At 46.8% G+C, this 17740-nt stretch overlaps 1 protein-coding gene across 2 annotated transcripts in view; it reads left to right on the top strand.

Annotated features, from left to right (window-relative positions):
- PHYHIPL (phytanoyl-CoA 2-hydroxylase interacting protein like) overlaps positions 1-17740 on the top strand; it is a 91481-nt gene that overhangs the window by 19292 nt on the left and 54449 nt on the right. The window contains exon 1 of one of the 2 annotated variants that reach the window (XM_050958613.1): positions 16481-16675. The exons of the other annotated variant lie outside the window; for it this stretch is intronic. Within the exon in view, the coding sequence (XP_050814570.1) occupies positions 16567-16675 (109 nt within the window). The 5' untranslated portion in view covers positions 16481-16566. Of the gene's footprint in view, positions 1-16480; positions 16676-17740 lie in introns of those variants that run through there. 2 annotated transcript variants of the gene reach the window in all.

A 17740-nucleotide genomic window follows, 5' to 3' on the forward strand; every position in this document is an offset into this window, starting at 1 on the left:
TTGGCCTCCCTTCTGATATGCCTGCCTCAGTTCCTTCTCTCTCACAGAGCACTGCTGCTGATCCCTGTAATACCTCTTCTCCTGCATCCTACATACAATTTGCTCATCCCTGTCCACATTTCTATGGCTGGTCCATAGCTGTGCGTGGACAGCCTTTTCTCCCCACATGCCCAGGAGATCCAATATCTCTTATGTACTTCAGAGCGTGTGTGTATCTGGTGTGGTCAGCTGGGCAGTTGCTCACAACAATGGAGAACTGGCAGGTGTGCTCACCAAACTGGGCAATCAGGAAAAGGAATTTCAAAAATGTCTAGGGCTTTAAGAGGAAGGGAGAGGGGCTTCCAGTCTCCATGACTGCTGGGCAGTAAAGTTCACAATTGTGACCAGACCACAATTGTGGTCAGTGTTGGGCATTGTGGGACAGCTGCTGGAGGACTATCAAGGTCGACATTGACCAACCATGGCTCAACACTGCTTGGGAGGTGGTTTCTATATCAGTGTAATGGAAAGCTTATATTTATGGGTGCCAAATTTAAGTGTAAACACATGCACAACTAAATTGATACAAGGCGGCTTCCAGTGACCTAACTCTGTAGTGTAGATCAGGCTGCCCAGATGCCCTTTGGTTCTCAGACATTTTTATTAGATACAGATATTCAATCTATCATACTCAAAGTCTTTCAAAGGAAAAATAAATGCAAGCAATATGTTCTGTAGTACTGTCTATGAACAAAACTTTAGCAATGTGTCATCATTCTCAGGTGATAGCTCATTAGTTAAATGTAAACAGCCTGCGCATCCTCCTCCTCTGTTTTTATTCTCAGTATCTACTATAAATACCATATAAATTGTGTCTTTTACAGTATTTATTATATTGACATCTTCATCTGTGTAAGTTTTCATAACAGATTTAATTTGACTGAATTGATCTGTATCTGTTTATTTCTTTCTGATTATATAGTAGTTGCCAATCTTTAGCTTATTCATGATCTTTCCAGTTCCCTGTGGGTCAATTGTTCTGCTCATAAATAAATAACTCCTGCACTAGTTCTTCTTTCAATGCTTGCTCATGTCGATTCCACTCTAGATGTGTGTGCGCCCACGTGCGGGGTCGTGGAGATTTTTGCCTTAGTAGTATCCATTGGGCTGGCTGTGGCATCCTCTTGAGTGCTGTGCTCATGTGCTGCCCTCTCAGTTCTTTCTTACCACCGATGGTGGTTAGTCAGAGCAGTTTTCCTTGCTTAGCAAGGGCTAGCGGTTTTCATCCTTGGACTTTGTGCCTTAGAGCCTTGTATATAGTTAATTCTTTAGTAGTTAGTGTTAAGTAGTTCCATGGTCAGGAGCGCTGATGTACGCCTTCCTGCCAATGCCATTGATTCAGGGGGTCCTTGTGAAAGTCAAGCAAGACAGAGCAAAGATTATCCTGGTAGCCCCCACATGGCCTTGCCAGCACTGATTTGGCATGTTGCTGAGCCTTTCGGCAGCTGTCCCGCTGATCTACTGTCCCAGAACCATGGCACGCTTGACCCCGTGTTCAGCAGGTCTTTCTGGGCAGCAGAAACCCTACACCAGGGTGACCTACCTGGTGAAGTGAGAAACTTGGTGCACAGAATTATTAGTGGTAGACTAAAACTTTTAAAAATATCTTTATGGAAGGAGGAAAAGAGGGAAAAGAAAGGTTCTAGAAGGTACTACAGGGGAAACTCAGCAGGAATTTACTATGCTTCAGTGAAAATAAGGAAAATTGAAGACAATTGACCACTGTGGGCTATCACAAAAGTAACCATAAAAATGAATTGCAATAGAAAAGAAGAACTGAAGAGAGCAAAACAGGCTTTTATATGGCAGGAGATGGGTCCTGAAGGAAAAAAAACAAGGGCAGCAAGATGATGATATTTGCCCAGGGGGAGGGAGGAGTTAAGGTGATACATATTAAGTCTCTTTGTAACTCCTAAAGGGACAATGCAACAAAATGTTGTTTAACCAAAAAAAACTTTAATTGAAAACTTGGTAATAAGGAGATAAAATTTGGAGCCAGGTCATATTCTTACTAAAGTGAATGGGACTTTTGCCATTGACTTTAATGAGAGCAGGATTAGACCCTTGAATAATGACTTGGTTAAGAAATACATGATATAATTGTGAATTTCTAGAAAATAGGAACTCAAAATTACTTAACTAAAAATAAGCACTTGATCAGGCCCTTGTGAAGTGCACCCTAGAGTATCTACAGAATTTTCTAAACAGCTAATAATTATTTTTTAAAAATCAGATAATTGCAGCAGTATCAGGGGACTGGTTGAGTGTGAGCATATCACAGGTCTTTAAAAATGGAATAAAGAGTAACTCTGGAAACCACTGTCCTGTGAGCATAACTTCCAGGCTGAAAGAAATGGAGTAACTATTTGAAGGAAAAAAAAAAGTATGTGCATAGAAGTGAATAGCATCATGGGACCAGATATAACAGAATAAATCAAGTTAGACAAACTAGATAGCCTTTTTGGTAGTTTTTTTTTCATAGACAAAGCTAGAAGATGTACAGAATATAGAGTTACATTTGGACTTCAGTAAGGCATTTGATACAATGCGTCATGATAGCCGAAGGGAAATCATGAATCCAGGTGGCCTGGGCAGAAATACGATTCAATGGATCAAAAGCTCATCACTGAACGACAGTGAATAAGGCTATGTTTATGTCATGGAGGTCATGGAAGTCATGGAATCCGTGACTTCCAGAGACCTCTGTGCAGGGCCATCCCTCGCGGGGTGCGGCGCCCAGGACGTAAGCACCGAGTTTCTAATCTCCTTGGGGGTGCTCCCTGGCTCTGCCTAGGCCCTGACCCCAGTCCACTGCCTCCCCCAAGGCCCCACCCCGCCTCTTGTCCTCCCCCAGCACCTCCTGACACCACAAAACATCTGATCTGTGGTAGATGCTGAGAGGGAGGAGGAGGTGCTGATTGGTGGGGCCCTCCAGCAGGCAGGAGGTGCTGGGGGGACAGGGATGCTGTGGTAGTGGAGCTCCTGCTCGCCCGCCTCACCTTACCACCCATCTCCTGCGGGGACCCCCACAGTGCGGGGCCCAGAGCGGTCTCCCTGATTTGCCATACTCAGGGGACAGCTCTGCCTCCCTGACATTCTCTGCTGCAGCCCCAGGGGCTGCAGCACTCTGGAGCTGACAGCTGGTGGGGCCCTTGCAGGATTCCAGCGACAAGCGAGAACAGTGACAGGGGGCCCCCTGAAAAATTCCAGGGACAGGTGACAGACTCCTGAGGGAGCCCTCCTGAGGGTTCCAGCGACAGGCGACAGCCTCGCATAGGGGGAGGGGGACGCCTCGGGTTAGCGCCTATTTGGGAAATATGGTCACCCTGCAGCTCCCAGCTGCTGTGGGCGGATGGGGAACCCCACAGCTCCTAGTCACCACGGTGGTGGGGAAAACCATGGCGGCACAGCAGCAAAAGTCAGACAGGGCACGGCTTCCGTGAATTTTTGTTTATTGCTCCTGACCTATCCATGACTTTTACTAAAAATAACCATGACAAAATCTTAGCCTTAATTATAAATGGTATTCCACATAGTTGAGGATAAGCTTTTAGTGGGGTCCTACAAACATCAATGTATGGTCTATTTTGTTCAACATCTTCATAAACTATCTGTAGGGTAATGAACTAATTAAATTTGCAAATGATACTAAACTAGAAAGAGTGATAAACAATACAGGGGATATAGAAAAATTATAAAAGGATCTAGAGGTTCTCTAAAGATCTAGGATTAATAAAATGAGGTTTAACTTGTGTAAAAGCAAAATAATAAATTTGAGGAATGAGATTTCTAAACAGCAACACAATCTCTTGAGGACTCTGTGTTCATAAGACAATAAATAGATTATATGGAAATAATCTGGCTTCTTCCTGTATGTCTGAGGTGAGCAGAATGGGTACAGTTTTCTTTTAATTGCTTACACTTCACTCACTGGGATGGAAATTGGAGATCCAGATTGCAGAATAGTTGTTCAGTATTTTGTTTCCGTGTACGTCAGTTGAATAAGAGGGACAGATTAAGTTATACATACTATATAGGTTTGTGACTAGACCCTCTTCCCCCATCCTGAGATAATACTTCAAGATGTGTGCATCTCCATGGAGAGTTAACTACGCCTAGGAGTTGTGAGCCCTGCCAACAACCACTTCAGCAGAGGACTCTGTATGCAGCCAGCCCACCTACCCAGGTAGGTACACGCTGGCTGCCGGGCTAAGTACTGGTGGCGGGTGGGGGTGCTGCTACCTCTGAGAGAGGGAGATGGGGCTCCTAGTGCTGCACCTCAGGGGAAAGGGTCCTTCGTTGCTATTCGTGGGAGAAGAAGGGGGACTCATGCCCCGGCCCTTCCCTTTGAGTGGAAATAGGGGCTTCTGGCCATTCCAAGCAAGAGAGTAAAAAACCCAGGGAGCCTTATGTCATAGCATGTCTAGGGCCTTGGAGTGCCTAGTGTCTCATAGACTCATAGACTCTAGGACTGGAAGGGACCTCGAGAGGTCATCGAGTCCAGTCCCCTGCCCTCATGGCAGGACCAAATACTGTCTAGACCATCCCTGATAGACATTTATCTAACCTACTCTTAAATATCTCCAGAGATGGAGATTCCACAACTTCCCTAGGCAATCTATTCCAGTGTTTAACTACCCTGACAGTTAGGAACTTTTTCCTAATGTCCAACCTAAATCTCCCTTGCTGCAGTTTAAGCCCATTGTTTCTTGTTCTATCATTGGAGGCTAAGGTGAACAAGTTTTCTCCCTCCTCCTGATGACACCCTTTTAGATACCTGAAAACTGCTATCATGTCACCTCTCAGTCTTCTCTTTTCCAAACTAAACAAACCCAATTCCTTCAGCCTTCCTTCATAGGTCATGTTCTCAAGACCTTTAATCATTCTTGTTGCTCTTCTCTGGACCCTCTCCAATTTCTCCACATCTTTCTTGAAATGCGGTGCCCAGAACTGGACACAATACTCCAGTTGAGGCCTAACCAGCGCAGAGTAAAGCGGAAGAATGACTTCTCGTGTCTTGTTTACAATACACCTGTTAATGTTAATGTGTCCATGCTATTTTGACTGTCTCTAGGCTCTCTCATGCCATAAATTAATTGTACCCTCATGGTTTATATTAAGAGGTCTCAGATTTTCTTCTTGTGATGCCATCACCTGTCCAAGTCTCTGGCTTTTACCCTAATCTCAAAGTATTTTGTGATTACATCCCCCACAATCCTTTGGAATGATATCCCATAAACCGCATTGTTACAATGTAACTGCTGCTAAAGATGAAGAATGACTATAAGATAGCAAATATTTATTTCCAGGTAAATAAAATATAACATTTGATTAATATCTGTTAGGGTCCATCCTAAATGCAGAAGCCTACCTTTGATGCTTTCCACATTTCTGTACTTAATTTTTTTTATCCTGCTGAAATGGAAATACCAATATAAACAAAAAACAAATATAAAATCCCTTTTCTCCACTCCCCTGCAAGCCATCTACGTAGCTTTTCTGCACTCTCTGCTTCCACAGCCCACTGTGTAATAAATAGATGCCTCTCTTACCTGGGGGCAGGGAAGACCTGGGAACTTGGGGTCATGCCATTGCCTGGAAAAGGACATTTTTTTCAACTGTAAATGAAACCTGAAAATATGAAGAGGAATTATTATCTAAATTACAAAAATTCAGTTGCCTCACAGAGCTCCCTGCCCTATTCAGCCTCTGAACCTACTGAACTCACAGTGGTGCCCAGTCTCATGATTTTGTCCTGGGTTTCTTGATAATTATTGTTTTCCTTAAAGCCCCAGCTCCTGTAATCAAGTAGGAGTGTGATGATTTCAAACTTCATTCTTAAAGAAAAAGTAGGTTTCTAGCCCTCATGGCTCTGGAGAAATCTTCAAAATGTGACCCCAGTGCATCCTAAAGGCTCAAAAAGCAGAAGGTAAATAAAAAGAACACCAAAACTATTATTTTTACATAATTTCATGATTTTAAAGCCAATCTCGTGATTTTTGGTGAGCCTGACTCATGATTTTTGAACATTTGGGATTGACAGTACTGACAGTGGTAACCTAGTATACGAAAAGCAGAATATAGTAATGAGGAGGAAGGGGTACACAATCCCATTTCTCCCATGCTTCCTAATTCTTGGATGGGACTGGCTTTTCTGCTAGCAAACATGTGTGTAGGGGGCATGTGCCCAGATAACAGGAGGGCAGCGTGAATTTCTCTTTTAACTGGAAACCCTGCAGCAACATCATTGTGACCCACCTTGAAAGTCATGGCCCCCAGGCTATGAAACAGCAGTAGAGATGATTTACCGTAGCCAGACGAAGTGTGTGATATGTCTCACGTTTCCCTGATAGGCATGACACGTGCTACAAAATGCCTCCACTACTGCATAAAGTTGCAGTGCATAACAGGTATGCTCCCTTGTTCAGCTGTATAAATCATGTTTAGAAATATCCTATTTATCTGTTGCTGAAAATGCTGAAAACTAGCTAGTTTGATGTGGTAAAATCTCTGCAAGCTTTTGCAGTCCTAGATACACAATGCTGTACTGTCTCTAATATTGTGCTGCCACTGTCAGCCTTTCCCTTACATAATGTTGACCCATATTTGTGAGATGTGACATTTTTGCTAAACACTGTCTGGGATAATCTGTCATAGAACAAACTTTCTGCCTATATGATGAGACTTTGTCTTCTTTGACAAACCAAAATGTGCTTGAGTGTTACTCCTTATCAGGGAGATAACCACAGCACAGTACTTTCTCAGGTAAGAGAAATATTAAGGAAAGTGCTGTGTGCTTTGAGACACTTCGGGGCAAATTATTCCCTGATGTGATTCCATTAAAGTCAGTGGAGCGGCCTTAGGGATGGAATTGTCCCCTGGATTTAAAAAAATGCTTGGATGTCCCTCTTTTTACGGGACTGGCTATTGGCTGTACACTGGCATGTATTTTTGAAGTGCCCTCAAAATGCTGCCACAGCCAGATCCAGAGAGTGTGCTCCATGCTTCTGAAAAGCAGAGCTGTGGTAGGGTTTGGCTGCCTTAATAGTGCACTGAGGTCCACCGATATTTGTGGCTTAACCATTCTTTTCTTCAAAAAGGCATAATAGTTTGGGTATAAAATGGATAGAGGTAAACTGGAGGCTGTTTGCTACAAGACAGCTGAGAGGCTAATAGCCTTGGTGGAATTGGAACACACCCTAGGCTGACTGTTCTCAGAGCTCAGTACAAAATCTATCTTTTCTCAGAAGTTTTCCTTAGGTAACAGAAAATGGGAAAAAAGCAAAAAAAAGAGAAGGAAGAAAAAACCTGTATGGGTGGGGTAATGAGGTGAGGGGAAAATGGAAATTCTCCAGGTATTCAAAAACAGGTTCTACTTCAAATTAACTGTAAATTGTAATACTGTGTTTGGGAACTAGGTAATATCATTGTGGGGGCTGTATAAATGTCTTTCATCACTGCAGAAATGAATTAATGGAGGAGAGATTGAGAGACTAAAGAGCATAAACTTCAAGGAATGAAAAGGTGGTGCAGGAAGGAAATACCTGGAGTAATTATATGAAACAGAAGTAAGTAAAACTCAGCCTTGACATCAGGAGAGTTTTGTGCAATATTAACAGTTACAATAGCATGGAGCAATGTTCCCTCTATTTTGTTTGTGTATATGGAATAAATGCCTGCCAGAGCTGAAATTAATAACCAATGAGTGCAGTCTTTCAAGAATCCCATTCCTTCCTCCTCTTTCTCTACCCTCACCCTCATTCAGTCTATCTATTCACTTTTTCCTCTCCTTCTCTATTGACTCATGCTGTCCCTCCGCATTAATTTCATATTATGTGTTCAATACTGCTTCCCTTCTACTGCTCACTCCCCATTTCACTCTCTTTTTCCCCTCACACACTCTCCTTCCTATTGCTGCTGAATCCCACACATCCCTCACTTTTGGTTTGGGGAAGAAAAAAGAGAAGGAGAGAGAAAGAGAGAAGGGGAGTGGGAGGGAGGGATAGGACCAGGGGAGCACTGCAGAACCTTTTCCCAACATCCTGCATTGGGAGTACCAGAGGCCACCATGGGAAGGGAGGACCCTCTCACAGCACCACTGAAAGTGCTTTTTGAGGAGGGAGCCCCAGAGCCACTGCTCCTAAACTTGTGGGTTTTGGAAGCAGCTGGGAGGAACGGGGTAACCCCAGAACCCAGTGAAGAGCAAGTCCCATGTGGCAAGTACATATCTGTGTAAGGAGCTTGCTGACAGGGATGCAGTTTACGGTGAACCTTGGGGAAGGACTGGGAGACTGATAAAGTAGAGAGGGAGCCTTTCACTTCTAGTCGCCATTTCATATCCAGAGGAGTTTGGTAGTGGGCAAAAGACATGACGATCTGAATGCCATTTGGTGGTCTATGTGAAATGAGTTGATGGTCTGAGTCCATATCAAATGAACAAGTGTCAGTATTCCAAAACCTATCACTACAACTCAGAGGATTTCTGAAACTATCAAAAAGGTGCCAAAAGTGGTTACTGTGATGTGAATTCCTATGTACTAGGAAATGGACTGATATCAGCTCATTTCAGGAAGGCTACAAGACAGTAGGTAATCGCATTCAGGCACTGCCAACCTGATTTTGAACTTAAACCAGCAACCTACATGTGAAAAGCTCTATATCCCATTATTAGACATCCAGAACTCCAGAATTTTTATTCTTTAATCTGCATTTATTAGCTTTTGTGGCAGAAAGGAGCTGAATTTTTCTAAGCAAAAATGATAACAGTAAATGTAAAAAGATAACAGTTGTAAAAAGTTTTAATGTCAGTAAACTTCTTTTCCTATGGCTTTATGACCCTATTTTCCACTCCCTTCAATCCTGCTGCTTATTCCTGAACTTGTTAATTGACTAACTCACAGAACATTCTCATCTGAGAATATGAAACTTTATTTCCAATAAAATTAGCTTTGGCACACCTCAGGATTTTTCTCATTAGCCCCAGAACATATTTCAGCAAAGCAAGGAGGTAGTATATGAGCTTAACAAGCTGGCTTGCCCCTTAGGGGCTGGAGGTAGCTAACTGTAATTACAGAATGAGTCACATCTGGGAGAAATCAGGGTGATTGCCCTATAAAGAATGTCAGGAGGCTACAATGAAGCAGAGAAGGCCAGGAAACTGTAGGGAATATCCCAAAACCAAGGGAGCTATGACAGAGAGGAGCCCAGGGAGCAGAAGGCTCCTATGGAGAAACATGGATGGAGTTTGGGACCAGAAGTTTGGGGGCCTAGAGGCCAGTGTCAGGAGGCTAAGCTCCAGCTAGGAAGAGCTAGGAGGATAGCTTGTGAAAACAGACTGGGACAGAAGAGGAGGTCTGGCTGGGAGAGAAGACACCAGAGCGAAGTATGGACAGTTATATAGTAATGGACTTTATTTTGGGACTCTGAGTATTGTTAAGAACTGGCTTTTGTTATGAAAACAGCCCCAAGCAGGGACTGTTACCTGCCTGAAAGCCTGTTTGCAGCTGTTCAGAGGCCTGTCAAAAGGGGCCCAGTACCTGCAAAGCAACCCCTGGCTTGGTAAACAACCACCTGACTACCATGAGGAATAGCTTAAATGAATTTCTCATCCTTGTGTCTTGCACTGTAATCTATAATAATCACTCTGCTCTCCCCTCCTTCCAAGATGGGTATGGACAATATTAATTCCATTTAATTGTTCTATAATTAAAGGAATAAGAACTGAGCCACGTCTACACAACAAAATTATGTCAACCAAAGTTGCGGCAGCTGTATGCATCACTTGTGCATGTGCATACGATACTATTTGAGTTGGTGGCACACATCCTCATTGTGAGCATTTGCATCAATGCAGAGTGAAGTGCAATGTGGGTAGTTTACCCAATGTCCAACTCATCACCATCCCGCATGGGGTGTATTGACAAGATTTTGCGATGTCTCTTGGGGCTGAAACAAATTGCGCAGGCATGACCGACTGGTAGCATAGATTCAACTTCCCATAATGCAGTGTTTTTCCATCCCATAATTTCATCTGCAACCCATAATATTTCCTGCCTCTTTTCAAAATGTCTGCAAACTGACGTGTCCCTCCTTGCCATCTGCCATCTCTGACAAAAGCATGAAGCTTGCACAGCTCTGCACTATTGTCATGAGTAAGGCTACGTTTTAGTCACAGGTATTTTTAGGAGAAGTCTTGGACAGATCATGGGCAATAAACAAAAAGTCATGTCCTGTGACCTGTCCATGACTTTTACTAAAAATACCTGTGACTAAATCTTACCAGCTTGGAGGGGGGCGTGCCTGAAGACTGCTGCCAGAGGAGAGAGGGAGCATAAGGCGATGCTTCTGCTGGGGGGGGCTGGGGCAGCCCAGGGCCCTGCTGGAGAGTGGTATGGCCTGGGGCCCCTTGCCGCTGCTGGTGTGGGTGGCCCATGGCCCTGCTGCTGCTCTGTGCAGGGAGCCCGGGCTGGGGGCAGCTGCTGGCCCCACTGATGTTCAGGGTGGGGAGAGGCCAGGGCCTGCCCTGCTGCCGCCGCCACTGATCTGGGTGCAGGGTGGCCCTGCCACTGCCGCTGCTCTGGGAGGAGGGTGGCCTGACCTGTCCCCGCCAACAGTCCAGGCAGGGGATGGTCTGGGACCCCACCACCGCTGCTGGTCCAGGTTGGGGACGGCCTGCAGCCCCACCACCACTGGTCCAGGAGAGGACGGTGCAGGGCCACGCGACCACCACCACTGGTCTGGGCAGGGGGCAACCTGGGACCCCGCCACCACTGCCGCTGGTCCCAGACCGCTGCTCCAGGGCAGGGCCAGGGAGAAGCTGCCTGAGGCTGCCAGAGCAGCGGCTGGTGCAGCTTTCCCCCAGGCTTCCCCGGGTGCTGGAGTGGTCCTGGGGTCAGATGTACCAGCACTTCAGAATTCACAGAGGTCATGGAAGCCATGACTTTCCATGACCTCTGTGAATGATTCACAGCCTTAGTCATGAGCATTGCAAACACAGGGCAACTGATCCTGCAGTATTTGTGGAGCTATGGGGAACATGATTTCTTGGAGGCTAGTGGAGGCTAGATTGCTGCGGAACATGGAAAGAAACATGTTGGCGGCATTCATGGAGTAGCTGCAGATGGTGGAGTGATGGGTCTGGGCCGGAGAAACAAGCTCTGACTGGTAGGATACGTTGTCATGCAGGGTTGGGATGACAAGTAGTGGCTGCAGAACTTTTGGATGCACAAGGCCACGTTCCTGGATCTGTGTGCTGAACTTGCCCCAGCCCTCCAGTGCAGTGACACCAAAATGAGAGCCATGCTGACACTTGAGAAGTGAGTGGTGATTGCACTGTAGAAACCTGCTACACCTGTTTTGCAAACAGTCAGGAATCAATTTGGAGTCAGGAAATTCACCACAATTGTCATGCAAGTGTGCAGGGCCATTAGTCACCTCCTGCTATGCAGAACTGTGTCTCTGGGCAATGTGCAGACCATAGTGAATGGTTTTGCAGAAATGGTGTTCCCATTTGGAGTTCCCAAACTGTGGTAAGGGGATAAATGGCACCCATATCCCTATTTTAGCACCAGACCACCTTGCCACAGAGTACATCAACAGAAAGGACAACTTTTCTATGGTAATACAAGCACTGGTGGATCACCGGGGATGCTTTACTGATATCAGCGTGGGCTGGTCAGGGAAGGTGCATGACACACACATCTGACAACACACAAGACTGTTCAGAAAGCTGCAAGCAGGGATTTTCTTTCCCAACCAATGGATTATCATTGGGAATGTTGAAATACCAATAGTGATCTTGGGAGACCTAGCAAACCCCTTTCTTCCGTGGCTTATCAAGCCATATACCAGCCACCTTGACAGCACCAAGAAGCACTTCAACTACAGGCTCAGTAGGTGCAGAATGACAGTTGAATGTGCCTTTGGTTATCTGAAGGGTCGCTGGTGTTGTCCGTTTATGAAATTGGACCTCAGTGGGGAAAAAAAAATATCTCAATGGTTATTGATGCCTGCTGTGTCCTGCATAATATCTGTGAAGCAAAGGGAGGGGCGGGGGTGAGTTGCTGCTGAAGTGGAGGTTGGCAGTGGTGTGGCTGTCTGCTGAATTTGAATGACCAGATATAAGGGCTATAAAAAGAGCTCAACATGGAGCTGTATGGCTCAGGAACATTAATAATGAGCCAGAGCAGTATGTGTTTCTGTAATGTGCTCTACCAGACCTTGTTCTTTTGCAGCCCAGTATGAATCCTGCGATGAGTGCTGTGTGCATAAGAATATAACACTGCCAATGTATCTATTCATATTGTCTGAGAATGATGTTATTTTCTATGGCAAAAATGAAGTAATAGGAAATTTGGGGGTGTCAGATCAGTTCAGCACCAGCCAATATATGTTGTGAAATAATAAAGATGAATTATGTTCCAAAAAATATAATTTAATTCTGTAACATGAACCAGGCAACTAAAACACATTTAGAACTTCATAAAACTTAATAACTTAAGGCAACACAACTTATGAGGGGGTAAGAACAGTCATTTCCATTTCAGGTACACATACACCAACCATGTCTTTTTCACAAGTCAGCTCTTTTTGTCTTTAATGCCCCCTGAGGTGGTGTGGTAGGGGTAATGCAGCAGCCCCTGATGTCACGTGGAATGTTGAGGAGGGAGGTGTAGGGACGTCCTGATGCTGAGTTGTCTATGGGTTGCAGAGTGGTGAGCATTGGATTCTTGGACCTGCAGGTCTACCACAGCATCTCTGTTTGCTGCCTGAAGGGCCCCATTATATTCTGGTGATGCTCCCTCTCCTTTTCTTGCTTGGATTCCCAGGCCTTTTTCCTCTCCAGTCTTTCCATTTCCCTGCTGTCTGCAAGGGTCAGCCTCCACGCCCTGGTCTCATTCTCTGATGCAGCACAGGCTTGCAGCATCTCCTAGAACATGTCAACCTGAGTTATTTTCTTTCTTCTCTTTATCTGGTTCAGGCCTTCTTTCGGGTGTGGAGGGGGAAACCCTCAAGGCTACAGTAGCAGCAGCTGCAGATACAGCCCAGCCTGCAGAGGTACCATTGTCAGTGTAGTCACAACAGAAATCAAAACTTAGGATACTGAACTCACTCCCCTTGATCCCCGAAAGTTGTAAGCACTACATTCTGACTTCTCCTTGGGACTGACACAGCATGGTGCTAGTCACAGCACCAGCCATGGTGAGTATGGCTCTGGGGAGAGGTGTGAGGGGTTAGCTCACAGGCATAAAAATATGTTTATAGGACAATGGGGCTGAATACAAGCACAGTTTTCCACAGGTGGTGGTGATTTCAGCTGATATCTCACTCCTGAGGGTAAGAGAGGCCAAAAAACCACAGCTGCTGATGGTGTCCTGATGCTGCCTGGGCCCGTATGCTGCTAGCCTGTGCACTGTAATGGTGCTTGCTGAAGTAATCACTGAATGATGGGAAAATCTCCTACCACAATGGAAGAAATAAGACAGCCCTCCCCAGCAACCTTCGGCAGAGGATTGCAGAGTACTGCCATGAAAGTTTCATTGAGATCTCTATGGAGGATTCACAGGACATCCCAATGCAAATACAAAAACTGCTCTGCTTAGCTCCCTCTGCCTAACTTCTAAGGAGAAAGGAAAGTAGATAGTAACTCTGTCTCTCTTGGTTGTTTCACTGCCTCTTCTAGCACAAGTAAAAAAACAAAAACAAAGTAAATCAACAGATGTATCCTGTTCCATCCCTGTAATTTCAAAACAAATGGCATACTTACCAGAGGTTCCTTCCCCTGCATCAGACTCGTCCACGCTCAAGTGTCAGGACTGACTGGACTGCGCTGTAGTCAGAAACATATCCTGGCTCACTGCGTGGCTGGATCCCCTCTTTCCCCCCCCCATCACCTGTGCCCCATACTTCTCCTCTTCTTACTTGTCCACCTCTTCCTTCTCGCTGTTCATGGCGAAGGCTGTGATTCAGGCTCCTCTGAAGCATCCACAGGGCTCCTGTGGATAGTGGTGGGGTCTCTGCTGAGGATGGCACACAGCTCTTTGTAAAAGCAGCTGGTCTGCAGCTCTGCACCAGATAGATTGTTGGCCTCTCTTGCCTTCTGGTATGCCTGCCACAGCTCCTTGGTTTTCACATGGCACTGCTGCTGGTCTTTCTTGTAGCCCTTCTTCTGCAAGCAATCGGCTCAGAGATATCAATGTTGCTAGGGCTGGATCAGAGCTGTGCCTGCACAGCCTCTTCTCCCCACAGACTTGGAAGATCAAACATCTTCTTTGTACTCCAGACAGGAGCGCGTCTGCAGTGTGCAGCTGCCATGGTCAGCTGGGCAGTTGCACACAAAAGTGGGGAGCTGCTAGATGTGCTTGCCAAGCTAGGCAACCAGAACAGGGAATTTAAAAAAATTGTGGGACTTTAAAGATGAGGGGCGGCCACTGGGCTCGTGGGTAGCAGAATTCACAGCAGTGACCAGAATGGTCACTGTTGGGCATTGTGGAACAGTTCCTGGAGGCCAGTAACCATCAATGTAAGTAACACAGTGTCTACACTGCTGTTGCATCAGCCTAACTACATTGACCGTGATGCTACGGCACTCGGAGAGGTGGTGTTATTAAGTCAGTGTAGCAGGGCAGTTGTGAAATTTAAGTGTAACTGCATCCACAGCTAGGTTGAGGTAAGCAGCCTTGCCTCGACCAACCCATGTAATGTAGACCAGGCTTGAATGTGTATAGTGCAGTGGTGGGCAACCTGCGGCCCACAGGCCACTCGTGGCCCATCAGGGTAAGTCGCTGGCGGGACACCAGACTGTTCGTTTACGTTTGCACAGCTGTCCACAGCTCCCAGTGGCCCACCATTGGTATAGTGCTTCTGTAGTTCACTGTAATTATGTGTAATTTTGGGGTGGTGTTAGTAACATGTTTGTTCAGCAATTGAAAATAAATACAAATAAATGTGTGCGAGTAACCTTGAAATAAGAAACCACACTGTGAGGAAGAGGCCAAAAATACAAACCAAAACCAGAATGAAGTTTCCCATGTCCATGTAGGGCTACCTAAACTTGTCTAGTGAGGCTAGCAGCTACATGGACTGCACTTAACTGACTTAAAATGGAGGAAATTGCACCCACCCTCACCTTAGAGTTGGAGATGAAGCTTGTGGCGACAACATACCCAAACACAGCAGCTGTCCTTTTAATCCCTAGTAACCTCTGCAGCATCACATGAAAGGGACCTGAGGGCTGTCTCTATTGTACACATGAGCTGCAGTTTTAAGACTTTTGGTGGAACTGGAGATAAAAGTGAATCCAAGTAATGAAAAATTCTGAACAGCGCTGTATGGGTATTTAACTCCTACCCCAACCATGATTCTCATGGGGTTTGATCATATCATTTTGAGAGGTTATTTTGTTCCTGTCCCTTCCTGTACTCCTAGAAGGCTGTGGGGGGCCAGAGGTACTTCCCTCAGCACACAGAGTCATGTGCAAGATGCAGAGCCCAGAGTAGGAGCAAAAGGCCTGGAAGATTGCAAGGGTAGGGGCTTGGCAGGGATCCTGGGAGCAGAGGCAGCTGGGGTGAGCTGTACCAGGAGTAGGTCAAGTGCCCTGGCTGGGCTAGGGGGCTGGGCTGGGTAGCACTCCAATGACCCAGGGAGGCTGGTTTGCTGTCTGGCCTGGCCCGGCCCTTCCTAGGATTTCTGCCTTGCTTCCCGGTCAGGCTGGGACATTACACCCACGCGTGGCAGTGCCTTGGTCACGTGAGGGAGGGGCGGTCACATGGTGTGTAGTGGGGAATGCTTGGGGTGGCCGTGCCTGCTTGAAGGCGAGGCGGGGGCCTATCGGTGTGAGGAGGGAAGGAGTGAGGGGTTGGGGTGAGTGGAAGGGGGGTGCGCTGGGGTGGGGTGGGGGGAGGGATGAGGATGGGGGAGTGGATTTCCTCGCCCGGGAGCCAGGTCCTGGGGAGCTGGGCACGGCCAGGGCCGGTCCGTGAACCCCGCAGGAGATGGCGCCCGGAGTGGCCGCCGCCGGGACTCGGGTCTCGCCCTCCCCGCGGGGACAGAGGCTGCAGCCTCCCCGCCCGGCGCTCCGGGGCAAGCCCGGCCTGAAGCAGCTGCTCGCTGCGCTGGGCCTGGGGGTTAGGGACAGGCTGCAGGGCCCCGGCGCCCGGGGAATGGGGCGGGGGGCTTGGGCCCGGCGCAGCTGGAAATGCGGCGCCGCCGGAGCCATTGCATAGGCGGGAGAGGGAGGCCTTCGGCCGCCACCCGCTGCACAGCGAGGTGTTTGTCCTGCTGTGGCTTTGACTCAGCAGTCCCGGGCGGCGGCCCCTTTAAATGCAGAGCCTGGGGTGTGATAAGTGCGCGTCTCTCTGCTGCCCCCTCCCCGCTCCGCCGCAGTGACAAATCCGCTCGCTCCTGCCCTGCCTCTACCCTCTACAGCGCGCAGCAAAGCACCCACCGCGCCAGCCCGCCGGGAGCCAGAGCCGCTGCCCACCGTGCGGCCGCCCGCAGAACCCAAGGAACGAGAAGGCGAAGGGGACAATGGAGGTTCCGCGCCTGGATCGCAGCGGCATGAGCAGCCCCACCAGCCCCTGCGAGGATGTGATCAAGAATCTCAGCCTGGAGGCGATTCAGCTCTGCGATAGGGACGGTAAGTCTGGGCTCCATAGGGCTAATCCTCACAGACGCAAAATGCTGCTGCCCGCTGCCCCATGGATGCTAATACAAATTAATCTCCTTGGCGTATGGTCCGTTGGTACCCCCCATGTATTTGTAGGTGTAAGCACCCCCCATACACACGCGCACACACCCTCCTGCCTTTGGAGAACAAAAGAAAAGGAGAGGGTTACACCTTATTGGGGGGAACCCACCCCTCTTTGAAATCTTCCTTACGGTGCAGTGCTTTTGCCTATGGGGCTGCCGGCTCCTCTGCTTCCCAGTCTTGCCCCCATACATTAATGTACGTTGTGGGTTTTATTCCAAGAGAGACATTAAAGAGCTAGGGGTAGATCTGCAGCAAGATTCGGGGTCTAGGTACTGGATATTGATTGTAATGATTTTCGTTAGCCATGATCGACGCTGAGGCTCAAACTCCTTTGTAGCGTTTTGTATCGTAGGGTAGTTCTTGTACTGAACATATACATAGGCGTTTGCTAGCTTTCGTTGTCTAATGCAGAAACTTGTTGCCAATTCCTTTTTGTTTTTGTTTTGGAATAATAACGTATAGAAGGAACTAGCGATCTGTTTCTGAAAATGGAGTTTGGAGTGGTAACGCGAAATTGGGAAGGAAGGAGGGGTTTCCATATTTCAGCACCATAGACAGATACAACCCTAAAGATTCTGGGCCGTGATTCAAAAATTGCCAAGCATCTGCACTGAATTGTCCTGGTACATCTGGTAGAATGCATGACTGATGCTATGCATTTTGTGTATTAATATTAAAACCTTTGTTTTGTACACAGAGTTCTAAGCCTAATGCTCAATAGAATTGAAATAAACAGATGTGCAAGCTGAGGAACAAAATTGGTATACAATGTAGATAGATGTGCTAAATGGCATAGCTGGACTGTTAAACAAATGAAGTTTTGTTTTACAGTGCAGAAACAATTTTAAGAATTAGCTGAGTTGAAGTAGCCCAAACAATTATAAGGTTGTAATGAGGAGCCAGAAAGGAACAGTTTATATACTGATGTACAAATACTGCAGACTAGCAATT

Source organism: Gopherus flavomarginatus, chromosome 6 (assembly GCF_025201925.1).
Source record: "Gopherus flavomarginatus isolate rGopFla2 chromosome 6, rGopFla2.mat.asm, whole genome shotgun sequence".
NCBI lineage: Eukaryota > Metazoa > Chordata > Testudines > Testudinidae > Gopherus > Gopherus flavomarginatus.